Source organism: Mytilus galloprovincialis, chromosome 4, assembly GCF_965363235.1.
Source record: "Mytilus galloprovincialis chromosome 4, xbMytGall1.hap1.1, whole genome shotgun sequence".
NCBI lineage: Eukaryota > Metazoa > Mollusca > Bivalvia > Mytilida > Mytilidae > Mytilus > Mytilus galloprovincialis.
The window spans coordinates 63343471-63357633 of NC_134841.1; the positions used below are offsets into that span (position 1 = coordinate 63343471).

The window sequence follows — 14163 nt, forward strand, 5'->3', positions numbered from 1 at the left end:
AGGGCCCAAATAAGCATTTTCTTGGTTTTCGCACTATAACTTTAGTTTAAGTAAATAGAAATCTATGAAATTTTGACATAAGGTTTATGACCACAAAAGAAAGGTTGGGATTGATTTTGGGAGTTTTGGTTCCAACAGTTTAGGAATTAGGGGCCAAAAAAGGGCCCAAATAAGCATTATTCTTGGTTTTCGCACAATAACTTTAGTTTAAGTAAATAGAAATCAATGAAATTTAAACACAATGTTTATGACCACAAAAGGAAGGTTGGTATTGATTTTGGGAGTTTAGGTCCCAACAGTTTAGGAATTAGGGGCCAAAAAGGGACCCAAATAAGCATTTGTTTTGGTTTTCGCACCATAACTTTAGTATAAGTAAATAGAAATCTATGAAATTTAAACACAAGGTTTATGACCATAAAAGGAAGGTTGGTATTGATTTTGGGAGTTTTGGTCCCAATAGTTTAGGAATAAAGGGCCCAAAGGGTCCAGATTTAAACTTTGTTTGATTTTATCAAAAATTGAATAATTGGGGTTCTTTGATATGCCGAATCTAACTGTGTATGTAGATTCTTAATTTTTGGTCCCGTTTTCAAATTGGTCTACATTAAGGTCCAAAGGGTCCAAAATTAAACTTAGTTTGATTTTAACAAAAATTGAATCCTTGGGGTTCTTTGATATGCTGAATCTAAAAACGTACTTAGATTTTTTATTATTGGCCCAGTTTTCAAGTTGGTCCAAATCGGGGTCCAAAATTAAACTTTGTTTGATTTCATCAAAAATTGAATAATTGGGGTTCTTTGATATGCCAAATCTAACTGTGTATGTAGATTCTTAATTTTTGGTCCCGTTTTAAAATTGGTTTACATTAACGTCCAAAGGGTCCAAAATTAAACTAAGTTTGATTTTAACAAAAATTGAATTATTGGGCCTCTGTGATATGCTGAATCTAAACATGTACTTAGATTTTTGATTATGGGCCCAGTTTTCAAGTTGGTCCAAATCAGGATCCAAAATTATTATATTAAGTATTGTGCAATAGCAAGAAATTTTCAATTGCACAGTATTCAGCAATAGCAAGAAATATTCAATTGCACAGTATTGTGCAATAGCAAGAAATCTTCAATTGCACAGTATTGTGCAATAGCAAATATTTTCAATTGCACAGTATTCCACAATAGCAAGAAATATCTAATTGCACAATATTGTGCAATAGCAAGAAATTCCAATTGGATTTCAATTGGAGTTATCTTTCTTTGTCCAGAATAGTAGTTGAATCAACTTAAATCATTGTTTTATACAATATACAATGTATATTCACTTTTACTACCAACTGATAGATTAAAACAATCTTTACCATTCAGTGATAACAAGCACTTTTTTTACATTTTAATATTTTATGATGTATTTAAATGAGTAGTTATTGTTGCAAACTTCATTAGAAATTTGAATTGAGATCAGTTTTGAAATAAGGGAAAGGGGGATGTGAAAAAAAAATTGGAGGGTCAATTTTTTTCATTTCAGATTTCATAAATAAAAAGAAAATTTCTTCAAACATTTTTTTGAGAGGATTAATATTCAACAGCATAGTGAATTGCTCAAAGGCAAACATTTTTTTTTAAGTTCATTAGACCACATTCATTCTGTGTCAGAAACCTATGCTGTGTCAACTATTTAATCACAATCCAAATTTAGAGCTGAATCCAGCTTGAATGTTGTGTCCATACTTGCCCCAACCGTTCAGGGTTCAACCTCTGCGGTCGTATAAAGCTGCGCCCTGCGGAGCATCTGGTTTGTACCTATTACAAAATTACAAAGTATTATATTACTTTGCATTATGCTGCACAATGAAAGTCATGAATTAGGTGCAGATGAGCAGAACATTGATCTTAATCAGCTGACCAATCAAAACATGATCCTCATCACTGTCATGTTACCCATGATCCTCTGTTCTTGTCATGTTTCCTATCAGTCATTCATAGAAAAAACTATTGTTTTCATGTGACTAATAGTGATATATATTATATATAAGTATTATTACTTATATAAAGTAATTGGCAACAAGTGTCTGGTACTGCACACCTTTGTCTTAGGTAGTGTATAAATATGTGGGAGTCGATTTGTTTGCCAGAACAATTTCTTTTGTTTACATTGTATTGAACCATTGGCATTCCATTACAAACCAGCCATGAGAGTCACTGTAGTCCTTTGTTAACATTGTATTGAACCATTGGTATTCCATTAGAAACCAGCCATGAGAGTCACTGTAGTCCTTTGTTAACATTGTATTGAACCATTGGTATTCCATTAGAAACCAGGCATGAGAGTCACTATAGTCCTTTTCTACTAATTGGTATCAGTATTTATAATAGAAATAAGTATTTTTGTGCTGACATTTACGTTTCTCTGGAATTTCAGGTGTGAATGAATTCAGTTTGTTTTTGTTATTGCAGATGAACCTTAAAACCAGTGTATGCAAAAAATAGCAAAATAAACTGAGGATGCCTTAACACATTTTTGTTCAAAACAATGCTATGATCTGTTTTAAATGTTTTCTTAGTCTTGAATGCTCCCATATGACTGCGGATGAAGAACAAGAATAAAACCCATATACTTTTTGTTTGGGTTTAGTTAAGTGCTACAAGATCATGAATCAATGCATAATAACCAAGCTATTGTCCTAAAAAAAAATATCACTAGGACCTCTGTCTTTAAAAAGTTCAGTAAAGCTTCAGTCCGTGTAAGAAATGAACCTTGTTATCACTCCTATCTAAACACAAGTTTGTAGCACAAAGTTTAAAGCTTTTGTAAGAGAATGTATACGCAAGTAAAGATCTAATTTACCCTCATTCCATTAAGTAAGATCTAGATATAAAAGACCTTGCAATTTTTAGTCAAGACAAGCACTTGGTCAAATAAGCAAGATAAGTTTTTATTTTTTTCATTTATATAACTATTTTTTTCCCACTGTTTTCTCCAAAAAGACTGGTTGTAAATTGTTCGGTGACCTTTCGTTGGTCACTTCTATGTAATTTGGCCCGGGGATGAAAGTTGTCTCAATAATACCACATCTTCTCATTTTTACATTGGCACTAAATCTTGGTTGATTTCCATAACTTGATTAGTGTTGTCATGGATCACAAAAATAATTTCTATTTAAATCAGTTTTTGCACTGTAACTTTGTACCTGTCATCTTGCTGTTTCACCTGATAAAAAGTAAATACTATTCTCTGAACCCGATCCTGTTAAAAAGTAGTACTTATCTTTAGTAACCCTTCATGATAATTATCTTCTTGTCAGGTTATTAAGTGTAGGTAATGTGTTAATAAGTGATTGTTTATTTACAAACAGAAGTCTTCTTCAGGTGTCTTCTCCCACACTGAGAGGTAGAACAGCTGCTTACATAAAATTTACCAAGTGTTCTAAGCACCAACATGTTTTTTTTTACCACAGCTATGTTACTTAACATGCTGTGGGGGTGTTATGGGCAGGTTTTAACATGGATGTACCTTCTTTTATGGAGTAACACATGTTTATTAGGTACAGAAACAAGAGGAGACAAATAGAAATGTCCTGACTGCATGTCACAGCCGTATGATTAGTAGAATTTCGTCATTAATGTTAGTACATATTTTAATGCTCAATTAGAAGTCTATTGAGGCTATACCTGAATGGCTGAGCATGTTTTAGGTACATTATACTTAGTCTTTACAAAGTGTGTAGAACTTGAATGATCAAAGGGGATACATAGATAGTGTTAGGCTTCTTTGTTTAGACAATACAGACATGCCAAAGATGAATCCAAAACATTAGTACTAGAACTGAGTGAAGGGGCTGCAAGTGCTGCATGGGAAGATCTTATTTGTTTTTAATGGTCTAAAATTTTAGTACTTGAAAATAGACAGGTTATTGTGCCCTCCAAACTAGTTCAAGTACAGTAAAATCTATAAGGTAACAGGTATGGTCTGGTTGAAACAACTAAGGAAGTAATTACTGGTACATGTACAATGAATCTGAGTTTCCAAATCAAGTATGTGTAGTTAATTATGTATCTCATCTTTATAGGACTAAGAAGACAGTAAATGTCTCTAAAGATGGTCAAGTATTGTATTTGATTTATACCCAATCCAATTCTTACTTTTCAGATTTTTAAAAAACGTAAAAAACATAGGATCAGAAAGGTACATTTATAAAATATAAAATCTCCACTACATCTGGAATGGTTTGTACTCTACTGAGAGTACAAAATATAACAATTTTATTCTTTTATCTTGAATGGTTTGTACTCAACTTAAATAACTGAGTACAAAATATAACAAACTGATTCTACCATCTTGAATGGTTTGTTCTGAAATAACTGAGTACTTTTTGTAAAAGACTGATTTTTACATCTTGAAGGTTGGTACTCAATTGAAATCACTGAGTACAAAATATAACAAACTGATTTTTACATCTTGAAGGTTTGTACTCAACTGAAATAACTGAGTACAAAATATAACAAACTGATTCTTCCATCTTGTTTGGTTTGTTCTGAAATAACTGAGTACTTTTTGTAAAAGACTGATTTTTACATCTTGAAGGTTGGTACTCAATTGAAATCACTGAGTACAAAATATAACAAACTGATTTTTACATCTTGAAGGTTTGTACTCAACTGAAATAACTGAGTACAAAATATAACAAACTGATTCTTCCATCTTGTTTGGTTTGTTCTGAAATAACTGAGTACTTTGTATAATAGACTGATTCTTCTATCTTGAAGGTTTGTACTCAACTGAAAAAACTGAGTTCAAAATATAATAAACTGATTCTTCCATCTTGAACAATTTGTTCTCCACTGAGACTGAATTGTCATGAAATTTAAAAGTTTAAGTTTATTGTTGAATATTTCAAGTTCATATACAATGGTTTTAATCTCACAAACCATGTTTTTGAAGCAGATGTACTTTTTTTTGTCTTAAACCTGCACAGACAGACACCATTCAAAAGTGTGATACAGAAAGACAAGAGAGTAATTTAAAGTGGCGTAAATCATATTTGTCTTTACTTTCTGCACTTCCATACTTTATCTAATTACCTGATACTAACACCACTGCTAATCTGAAAATAATGTAATTTATGAATGAAGAAATTATAGTGCACTTTTTACTCTCTTCAAAGTCTTGGCAGAAGTCTTAAAATCGGAAGAAGAAATATGCAAAAACCGTCTTTCTATGATCATGATTTTGAGATTTAGTAACTCCTTTGACTTGCTAAAAGAGAGATCTTGCAAAAATTACTGATAATTTTTATGTATATTTATAGTGCACATGTTCAGCTTTGATGTTTTAGAATAAGAAAAAACACACTGCTGATAACCAGATATTAGAATATCAAATTTTTCAAAATCACTATCTTAACATCTCAACTATTCTGTACTGAAAAATCCTAAAAACATATAACAGTATTTAAATGTAAGCTTAGAGAACAATTTATCAAATATACTATAGGGTCTTAGTTTCATCCTGTCTTATGCCACTTTGTGAGCTTAATTTGACACTCTCTTTGGTTCCATGTTTTTGTATAGAACTTGGAAATCTTCTGGACATTGATTTTGAAATGGATTGTCAGAATGGAATATTCTTGTATTGTAATTACCTAATCTAGTTTCTGAGTATTTGAACTACATAAAATTTATTTAAAATTGTCTTTTGAAGCAATTTTTATGAAACCATTCTTATGACAAAGTCTGTCTGGTAGATTTTTGCAAATTAATTTGTAATGAATGGTACCACATTGGCTGGCTTCCAGGTCACATGATATTGATACATGGGATGTCTTGTGATTTACTGCTTGGTTTCTTTTGTATTTGTCTGTCTGCATGTTTTTGTATTGTAGATGACTAAAGCAACATTAATAACATATGATACTTTTCAAGAAGATCCCTCGAATATTAAAACGTCCACACTTCATAATTTTATCTCTTAATTTATACTTTAAAGTATTTTACAAATATTCTTATAAATTTTGAAATGAAAATTAAGTTGCTATTTATGATGAGTTTTGTACTGGACAAACCACATTTTCTGTTTTCTAATTTGGAAAAAAATGATAATAAATATTTCAAAATGTATGCTAGAAATTGTAACCAACTCTATCAATATATACAAAATATGCTGTACTCAGCAGAATGTCTCAACACTCAACAGAGCAGATTAATTGAACCAATCTACCCCAAAGTCAAACCATCTTAACCTAAACAAAAACCCACACATAATTATTGTAAAATTGTAAATATTTCTGGCAAAGTATCGAGAAAATTTGGGTAAATGTGAACTTGTAGAGTGCAGTAAAGACTTTTGTTTTAAGTACGAGGGTTACAAGCGTTTCTTGGCAGCAAAGTGAAAGTAGGATGCAACATATGTTTGTGATGCCAGATCTCTATTTCAAAGTAAAATGTTGTTGTCATTGGCATTTCTGACAAGGAAATGAAACTGACTAGATGGAAATCTACATTTTTGTGAAAATTATTCTCTGACTATAAGGTTTTGCATTTTTTTTCAGAAGTATTAACTTAATATTTGATTTTGTGGACTATAAGTGAATATTTCTGAATTTTTTGATATATTGACTGATTTGGAAAAAAAGGATTTATGCAGAAATTACTGCGTTTGATCGTAAGATAGTTATCATTTTATTGGCTTGTGACTTTCTGATTGGATAGTACCACAAAAGATTGCAGACTTTTTTTACTATACAAATGATGATGTTATTCTAAAATTAGTTTTTGCTGCTTTCATCAGAATGTGATTTTTTTAGCTTTAAGACAGTTGTGCTCTTTTGTGATAATATTATATTTGTTTCGTGGATTTATTTATGTTTTGAGTTTATTATTTACGTTTGGAATATGATGGTAATTGTCTCCTTACAAAACCGCTTTCATAAAAGTGCAACCCTTCCCAGAGTAAGTTATTTATCAGTTTTATTTAATAATTGCTGTACAAGATTATATGGTTTTAATATTGACTTTAATATAAAAACAATTATTCATTCAATGTTTTAAATCTTAATTGATCATGTTTTCCTAATTCTTAAAAACATAATGAGATTTTTGAAATTAGCTTTTGTTAAGATTAATTTGAATTGATTCTATTATTTAATTATTGAAATTAACTTTTGAGAAGATTAATTTGAAACGATTTCATTATTTAATTAAGTACAGTGTTGTTTTTGGTATAGACTCCTGTAAACCAACTAATTTTCCCAAGCAATTTATTCAATTGTTTTTTGCAAAGTAGGAAAATAACATTAACATGTACAAATTGTTGAAATTTTTTTCTCTAGCATACAATGAAAGATAGAAATGATAAAAATCAGCTACCTGAAAGTCACCTAGAAATGCTATTTGAGAAAATAGTATCCAGTGATATAAGTTGATTCACAGTTAACCAAAAGATATTTAAAGTTATAATGTAGGATAGGCTCTTTGAAGACTTTGGGATTAAATTTGTGTTCCTTGAAGGTCAATTTCAGTGAATATTTAAAATAAAAAAGTTAGTTCAGTTGCATCCATGCCTATCTATATGCAGTGACGGATCCAGGAATATTTTCATAAGTGGGGGCCTACTGACTGCCTAAGAGGGGGCCCGCTCCAGTCACGCTTCAGTGATTCCCTATATAAGCAACCAATTTTTTTCCAAAAAAGGGGGGCCTGGGCCCCCTGCCCCCCGCCCCCGCTAAATCTGCCTCTGATATGTAATATTTTGCCTTTAGTGTTATTCTCTGTATATGTGTAACTTGTTTTGTCACATATTTTTCCATGTTCATGTCTTGCTACTATAGCTCTGTGAAGATTGGTTTCTGGTTTAGAAAGGGTTTAACTTAAAACCTGTGTTACTGTTTCTGCACATTTACAGATCACTAGACACTCTTCAACAATGAGCAAAGACAGAAAGTCTAATCTAAACCCACAGTGCTAAATCAAGTAAATTAAGCACTGGTGAGCAAGACCTTCCATGTTATAATTACTAAGCATATACATACGGTGAAGGCTATTCAGATGGTAGCATTTGTACTAAGTGATATAATAATATAAGACATATCAATTATAGATAACAGCTGGGGTAATATACTTTGCCAACAAAATAATTTGTACTTTATAGTTAGTGCTTTTGAACTCTTTTGTCTGCAATTTGCTATCTCAGAATTTGATTGATTGTGGTAAATTTCTTTGCATGTACAGTGTACATAAAACTGAGAATGGAAATAAGGATTGAGACAACAACCCAACCATAAAGCAGAAAACAGCAGTAGGCCACCAATGTGTCTTCAACACCCGGAGAATATTTGCATTAAGAGGTGGGCTTCAGCTGGCCCCTAAATAAAATTGTATATCCCCATTTCCATTCCCAATTTTAATGTTTATAATGGTTGCTATGGTTTGATATCTATTGTTAGGGATATTTTTTGCCAAGGTTTAAGGACTTTTGAAAATATTACCCAGAATGCATTTGATTTTTGAACTGCAATTTTAAGTCTTTTTTCTCTTTCCAGCATAAAGACAAGGAAGGTAAAGGGAAGAATACACACCAGTTTGTGTCTGTATCTGTCAGCAACTCTACACCATGTGCTGTTTGTAACAAGTCTATGGCTAATAAGTTGGCCCTTAGATGTGAAAGTAAGTCGTCTCTAATCATCATAAGACATAATATGTAGAAAATGGTGGTTTCAATCTGGTTTTATAGCTGGGTAAACCTCTCACTTATATGACAGTCGTTTAAAATTCCATTATATTGACAAAGATGTGTGAACAAAACAAACAGACATAATAGGTAAAAATGTCAAAAATAGGGGTACAAGCAGTCATCGTTGTGTTATATGTATTATCTTAGAATTTCAAAGTAATAGGGAAAAACAGGAACTATGTTGCCAAAAGAACTTATATCAAGTGAAAAAAACTAAAATAAACTACCGGTAACAACCTAATAATGTAAGGATGACAAATTATTCATATTCAACCTCATAAAACTAAACCTAAATTGGACTGAAGATTTTATTCAGATTAAAAAAATGTTGTATATGTTTATTTTACACATGTTAAATGTAAATTACCTACCTGTACATACTTTCTTTACTATTTACTAACAGATTCTAAGTTAATGCTGTCATTGATATAAAGCATTATTTTGTTGACGGCATTAGCCCACTCGCTTTCAAATATTTTATTTTTATTTTTCAGTTCTTAAAACGTACATAAAATAAAACTGATATGAAAATCAGTTAACAAATTTATCCATATTGATTATTCATCTTGTGTCCTATTGCAATAGCTCAGTAAAGAATAAGTTTCTTGTTTAGGCAGGGTTTGATTTAAGCCAGTTTTTATATGCACAATTTCAAATTACTACGGTCTTGGAAAATGGGCAAAGACCAAAGATCTTTACATTTTAACCCTAACTGTTGCTAAGAATAAACTTCCTTTTTGTACAAAAAATAGATACAATGTATAATGCCTAAAAACAAGAGACAAATCATTTGGTTGTGATATCTTATGGAAAAAACTGTTTTGATTTCATTATCTGTATAGCATTCACATAGTATTAAACCTCTGAACAACTTTACAAGTTTATTTGAAATTTTTCATTTAAAAGTTTTGCTTCTTTTGTAGACTGCCTTATAAATGTCCATGAGAGTTCGTGTAAGGAACAAGTGACTACCTGTGGCAGACTTGGGGGACCATTATCTACACAGAGTATGAAGGTATAGAATTTTTTTATGGTAGAACGTTAAAAAGTAAAATGCTATATGATGCTACTATTCTACCAAATATGGCTATATTGGAAGTTTGGATCACCTTTACTTGTCTGATTGTCTGTTTGTCCGTCTATTTGTCAGTCTGCTTGTCCCAACAAACTCTTTTGTCACATTAGTTGATGTATCTCAAGTTCCCTAATACTTTGAAGTAGAGGTATTCTTAGTACAGCATAACTTTTTTGTTTGAGTACATTTGTTTTTGTACTCATTTTGCAAAATTGATAGGCCAACAACAAGAACATATAATGATTTAATTGTTTCATTCTTCAACTTGACAAGTGAACCAAGTTGCAATAAGTTGTTCTTTTATGAAATAAATTTTACTGAATGACATACATTTCAGGTTGTAGTTTCATATGTATAACATTAAATCAACTTCCACATCAAATTCAGAGTAATGTTTATACAAGATGACACATAGTCGATTTGAATATAAATGCTTACATTTCTGGGAAAAAGTATACTTTAAATTCAGAAATTATTGCGTGCGTTTATTATTGTGATTTTGTCATTATTGACTAATATGCGATTTTAATTTTTGCGATATTGAGAAAAAATCCTATTTAAGTTATATATTAAATTTCGAATGCGAGTTTAAATTATTGCGATTTTAACCCTGTCGCAATTTTCGCAATAATAAAAACATTGCAATAATTTCTGAATTACCTGAAGTCACAATAATTATTTTTTTCTTTTTTTTAATTTAAAATTTGACCATGAACAACATTTAATTTAGTGCTTTAAATTCATCTCAAAGAGACATGCATTAAATAATTTATGATCCAACTGTCATCTTAAGTGAAAAAAGTATTTTGTTAAGAAAATGCGGCATGTTAAGCAGCTGTTCTCTTTGTTACTCTTTTTTTCTATACATTCTGTGAATCTGAACAATTTTCTAAACAATGTAAATAGTGAGAAAGATATTATTATATTTTAGAAAAGCAAAAAACCAGGGAGATCATCGTTTTATAGAAGGAAAAAGGTTTTAAGAGCTTATAATTCTTACAATTTAATTCTGCGCAATTGTTGTTACAGTTAAAATATAGATATAACTTATAGGGGTTCTAAGAGCTTAATATTCTTACAATGTAATATTGCAATTGTTGTAACAAATAAATTATGCATAAGACTTATACTCAGAAGATGAGACAAAAGTCTAATTATTGACCCCTAATCTCATAATCACATGCCATTTTGTCAACTTTAAATAATTTTGACATGGCTAGTTTAGACAGCAGATGTTACTAGTTAGAAGTGGACAGGGCTAATTATTTAACAGATTGTTGTGACTGACCAAACACATTAATAGCTAATTATGCTTTATAATAATCAGATTAATCAAATGATTATTTAACTTTATTGATCAACTACAGGTAAATTGTAAGGGGAATAACTCTAGCTTAAAAAAAGAGGCACTGGGACTAACCATCTTTTAACAAAGTTTAAATAGCAAAGTACAATTACTTTTCCAATAGGTGTTCTTTGATATTAGTTGCATTTTTTTATTATAAAAACTTCAGATGTAGTTTATTATATAAGAATGGTATTACTAAAGCTTTATGATAATCAACTTTCTGAAGTTTGTATCTAAAGAAAATGATAAATTAGAATGAAGAAAAACTGTTTGGCCAAGACTATTTAGCCCCAACAATGTATGATCCTGTTGACTTAATATATGCATTGTTTAGTTATCTCTTCTACCGATCAAATCTGCACTTAAATATACAAATCTCATCACAGATCAGGAACAAGATCTATGATCCTTCAGGACAAAAGAAAAATAATATTTTGCCTTTGGTATACAGAAAGATTCCACATGGTTTCTTCTAGTGAATAAATATCAGGTGCACACAACCAGTCAGGACTAGTCGCATGTTATCTTCCTCAAATAGATGTACCCATTGCCCATGTTATTAAATGATTTATTGTAACCTTTAAGAAGGAATGGAAGTATCCCTTTTCCTTTTTCTGTTGATTTAGTAATCATTGATGTTCGAGAGGGTAGGCGTCAAACGAAAATCCAGCTAAACATCTATAACCCCTTCTAAAGAAAACATCAAACCTGGTTTCTGTCATGTTTTCAGTTCCCTCTCCCATCCACATATTTTTTTCTGGGGGTGGGGAGGGGGCCGAAATGTTTCATTGGTATCTATAATTTTTCTTTAATTGTTTTTAAAAGTTCTTTGAAAAAAATCAATATTTTGTTTTGAACATTTGAGAATTTTTCATCAAATTACAGTTAATGATGATTTTATCAGTATGGTCCCCAGATAACTGTGTGAAACATGACACTACTTAAATTGCTTTTATCAACATGACTGTATGTTGATACCTTAAAGAAAATGGAATTAATCCGTAATTATATCATTATCTAATTCCACATTAAGATTTTACATTATGATCAGTCTGTTCTCTTACCACCATTTATTTTTGAGTATATGACATACTATGACCTAATATTACATAAGTAGAAATAATGGTCAACACCTCTGGGCATTATTGATCAATAACCTGTCAAGATTGAATGAAATGAACTGTTAAAGCCCCTTAGGATGTGGACAAAATGATAAATTTATATTGACTATGAATGAAATATTTGATAAATGGTGATAGCTAGACATAGGTGTGCTTCAGAGGGATTGATTTTTGGATTATTTTTTGTCATATGATTTTATCAGTGAATTTCTTCCCATAGATGGTCCGTTTAAATGGATGTGCAGTGTAACAAAATTTAAAGAATATTCAAGGTTTAAATCGTTTATAAGTGCTTCTTTAGATTGTTTTAAAGTGAATCTAAAGGTCGTCTGAGACTGCAGTCATAGGATTTTATGTGTCATTGTTAATTTGTAGTTAATTTTCCGTTATAAATGCAGATGTGTGATTTTGGTGCTTTCTAAACAAAAAAGGTGAAATTGCATTCCCTTGGTAACTGGATTTGGATATTAGTTGCATCTTTATGTGACAGAAAATAAAAAATTGGATTTACAAATTCTTTGATCTTCAATTCTGGTTGTGAGAAGGAAGCCTGGATGGACAGCTTCACTTAATAATCTGCAAACTTCAAAGGATTTTGGGATAATTACATGACAACATTGCATTAGGATTCCTTAATTTGTGGTGATGAGACAATTTTATAGACAACTCTATTTGTCAAGCTGCAAGTTCATGTAATTGATCATAATAAGTGAAGCCATCTTAGATATTCAGACTGCAATTAAAAAAGTTTTTTCTTCCAAGAAATTCCTTAATAGGGTTGTTAGTCAGTATCAGAATTAAAAGAGTGATTCACTAAATTTTTATGCAGTGTTAAATATTTATTTGTCTCAATGGAAGAATTATTATCTGATCTGAATGCAAATATGGTCGATAAGAATTTGACCACCAGTAGTTCAGATGAAGACAATGAAAACATTGAACTAGTGGTAAAAAGTGACCAAAATGGCCACATAATAGTACTAAATGAACCACAGAATGAAATTAATGAAACAAATGATGAACATAATGAAACAGAAATTGTACCGAGTTCGGAAAATGAACAAAATGAGCAGAAAAATGTAAATTATGAATCAGAGGTAAAATGTTTTATATTTTTGAGAGGTAATGGCTTATACATGTTACTTTTACCTTTTATTTTCAGTACTCAAGGTAGTCATAAGAGCTGTTTCCCTACTACTAGTATATCGTCCCAAAAGCTGCTTTTTATTTCAAATAAGTATGCTAGTACAGTGCAACCTGCCTTATCCGACACCTGAGTATTCCAACATCCTGCTTTAACCGACACATTTTTATGGTCCCAAAATAAGCCTGTCAAACTGCTACTTTAAGTGTTTATTTTCAAAGAAATTTTGATAGCAGTTTGGAATGTTTTATTGTTATAAGAGAAATGTTTTCATGAAAAACTAATTATTCTGATGGTATATTTTCAGCTTCCACCAAGAGAAGGAGGAGATCACAGAATGTTAAAGGAAAAGCAACACTCAGCATGTAAGTCATGGATTGTCTCCCTTTCTTTCAATTAAAATAGGGGCCCCAGAGGTAAGATGGTCTTAGTTGTTCATCAACTATGTTACTAGCCTATCAACACTCCTGTTATAAGATCCATCCCTGCACATGAATGGTGCATTCTGTTACAATTTCAAATGACTTACATTGTATGTGTTTTTGACAAAAGTCATGTTTCTCTCTGAGCACTCCACCAAAAAAGTATGTATGTAACAATGTAGTCTCTAGCAGGAAAAAAATCAAATCAAATAGACCTTAATAATTGTATATAAAAAACATTTAAATTTTGAACTTTTAACTGAATCAGAAGAGGGTAAAGATTTTTGTTTCTGAGTTATTTCTTTACATAAAGATTCAAAAATACTTTTGAA

General features: G+C 31.0%; 1 protein-coding gene across 15 annotated transcripts in view; it reads left to right on the top strand.

Annotated features, from left to right (window-relative positions):
• LOC143072675 (rho guanine nucleotide exchange factor 28-like) overlaps positions 1-14163 on the top strand; it is a 143460-nt gene that overhangs the window by 85268 nt on the left and 44029 nt on the right. For all 15 annotated transcript variants that reach the window (XM_076247735.1, XM_076247731.1, XM_076247737.1 and 12 more), the window contains 3 exons: positions 8531-8654; positions 9645-9736; positions 13717-13774. In XM_076247735.1, coding sequence (XP_076103850.1) covers positions 8531-8654; positions 9645-9736; positions 13717-13774 — 274 coding nt within the window. The remainder of the gene's footprint in view (positions 1-8530; positions 8655-9644; positions 9737-13716; positions 13775-14163) is intronic.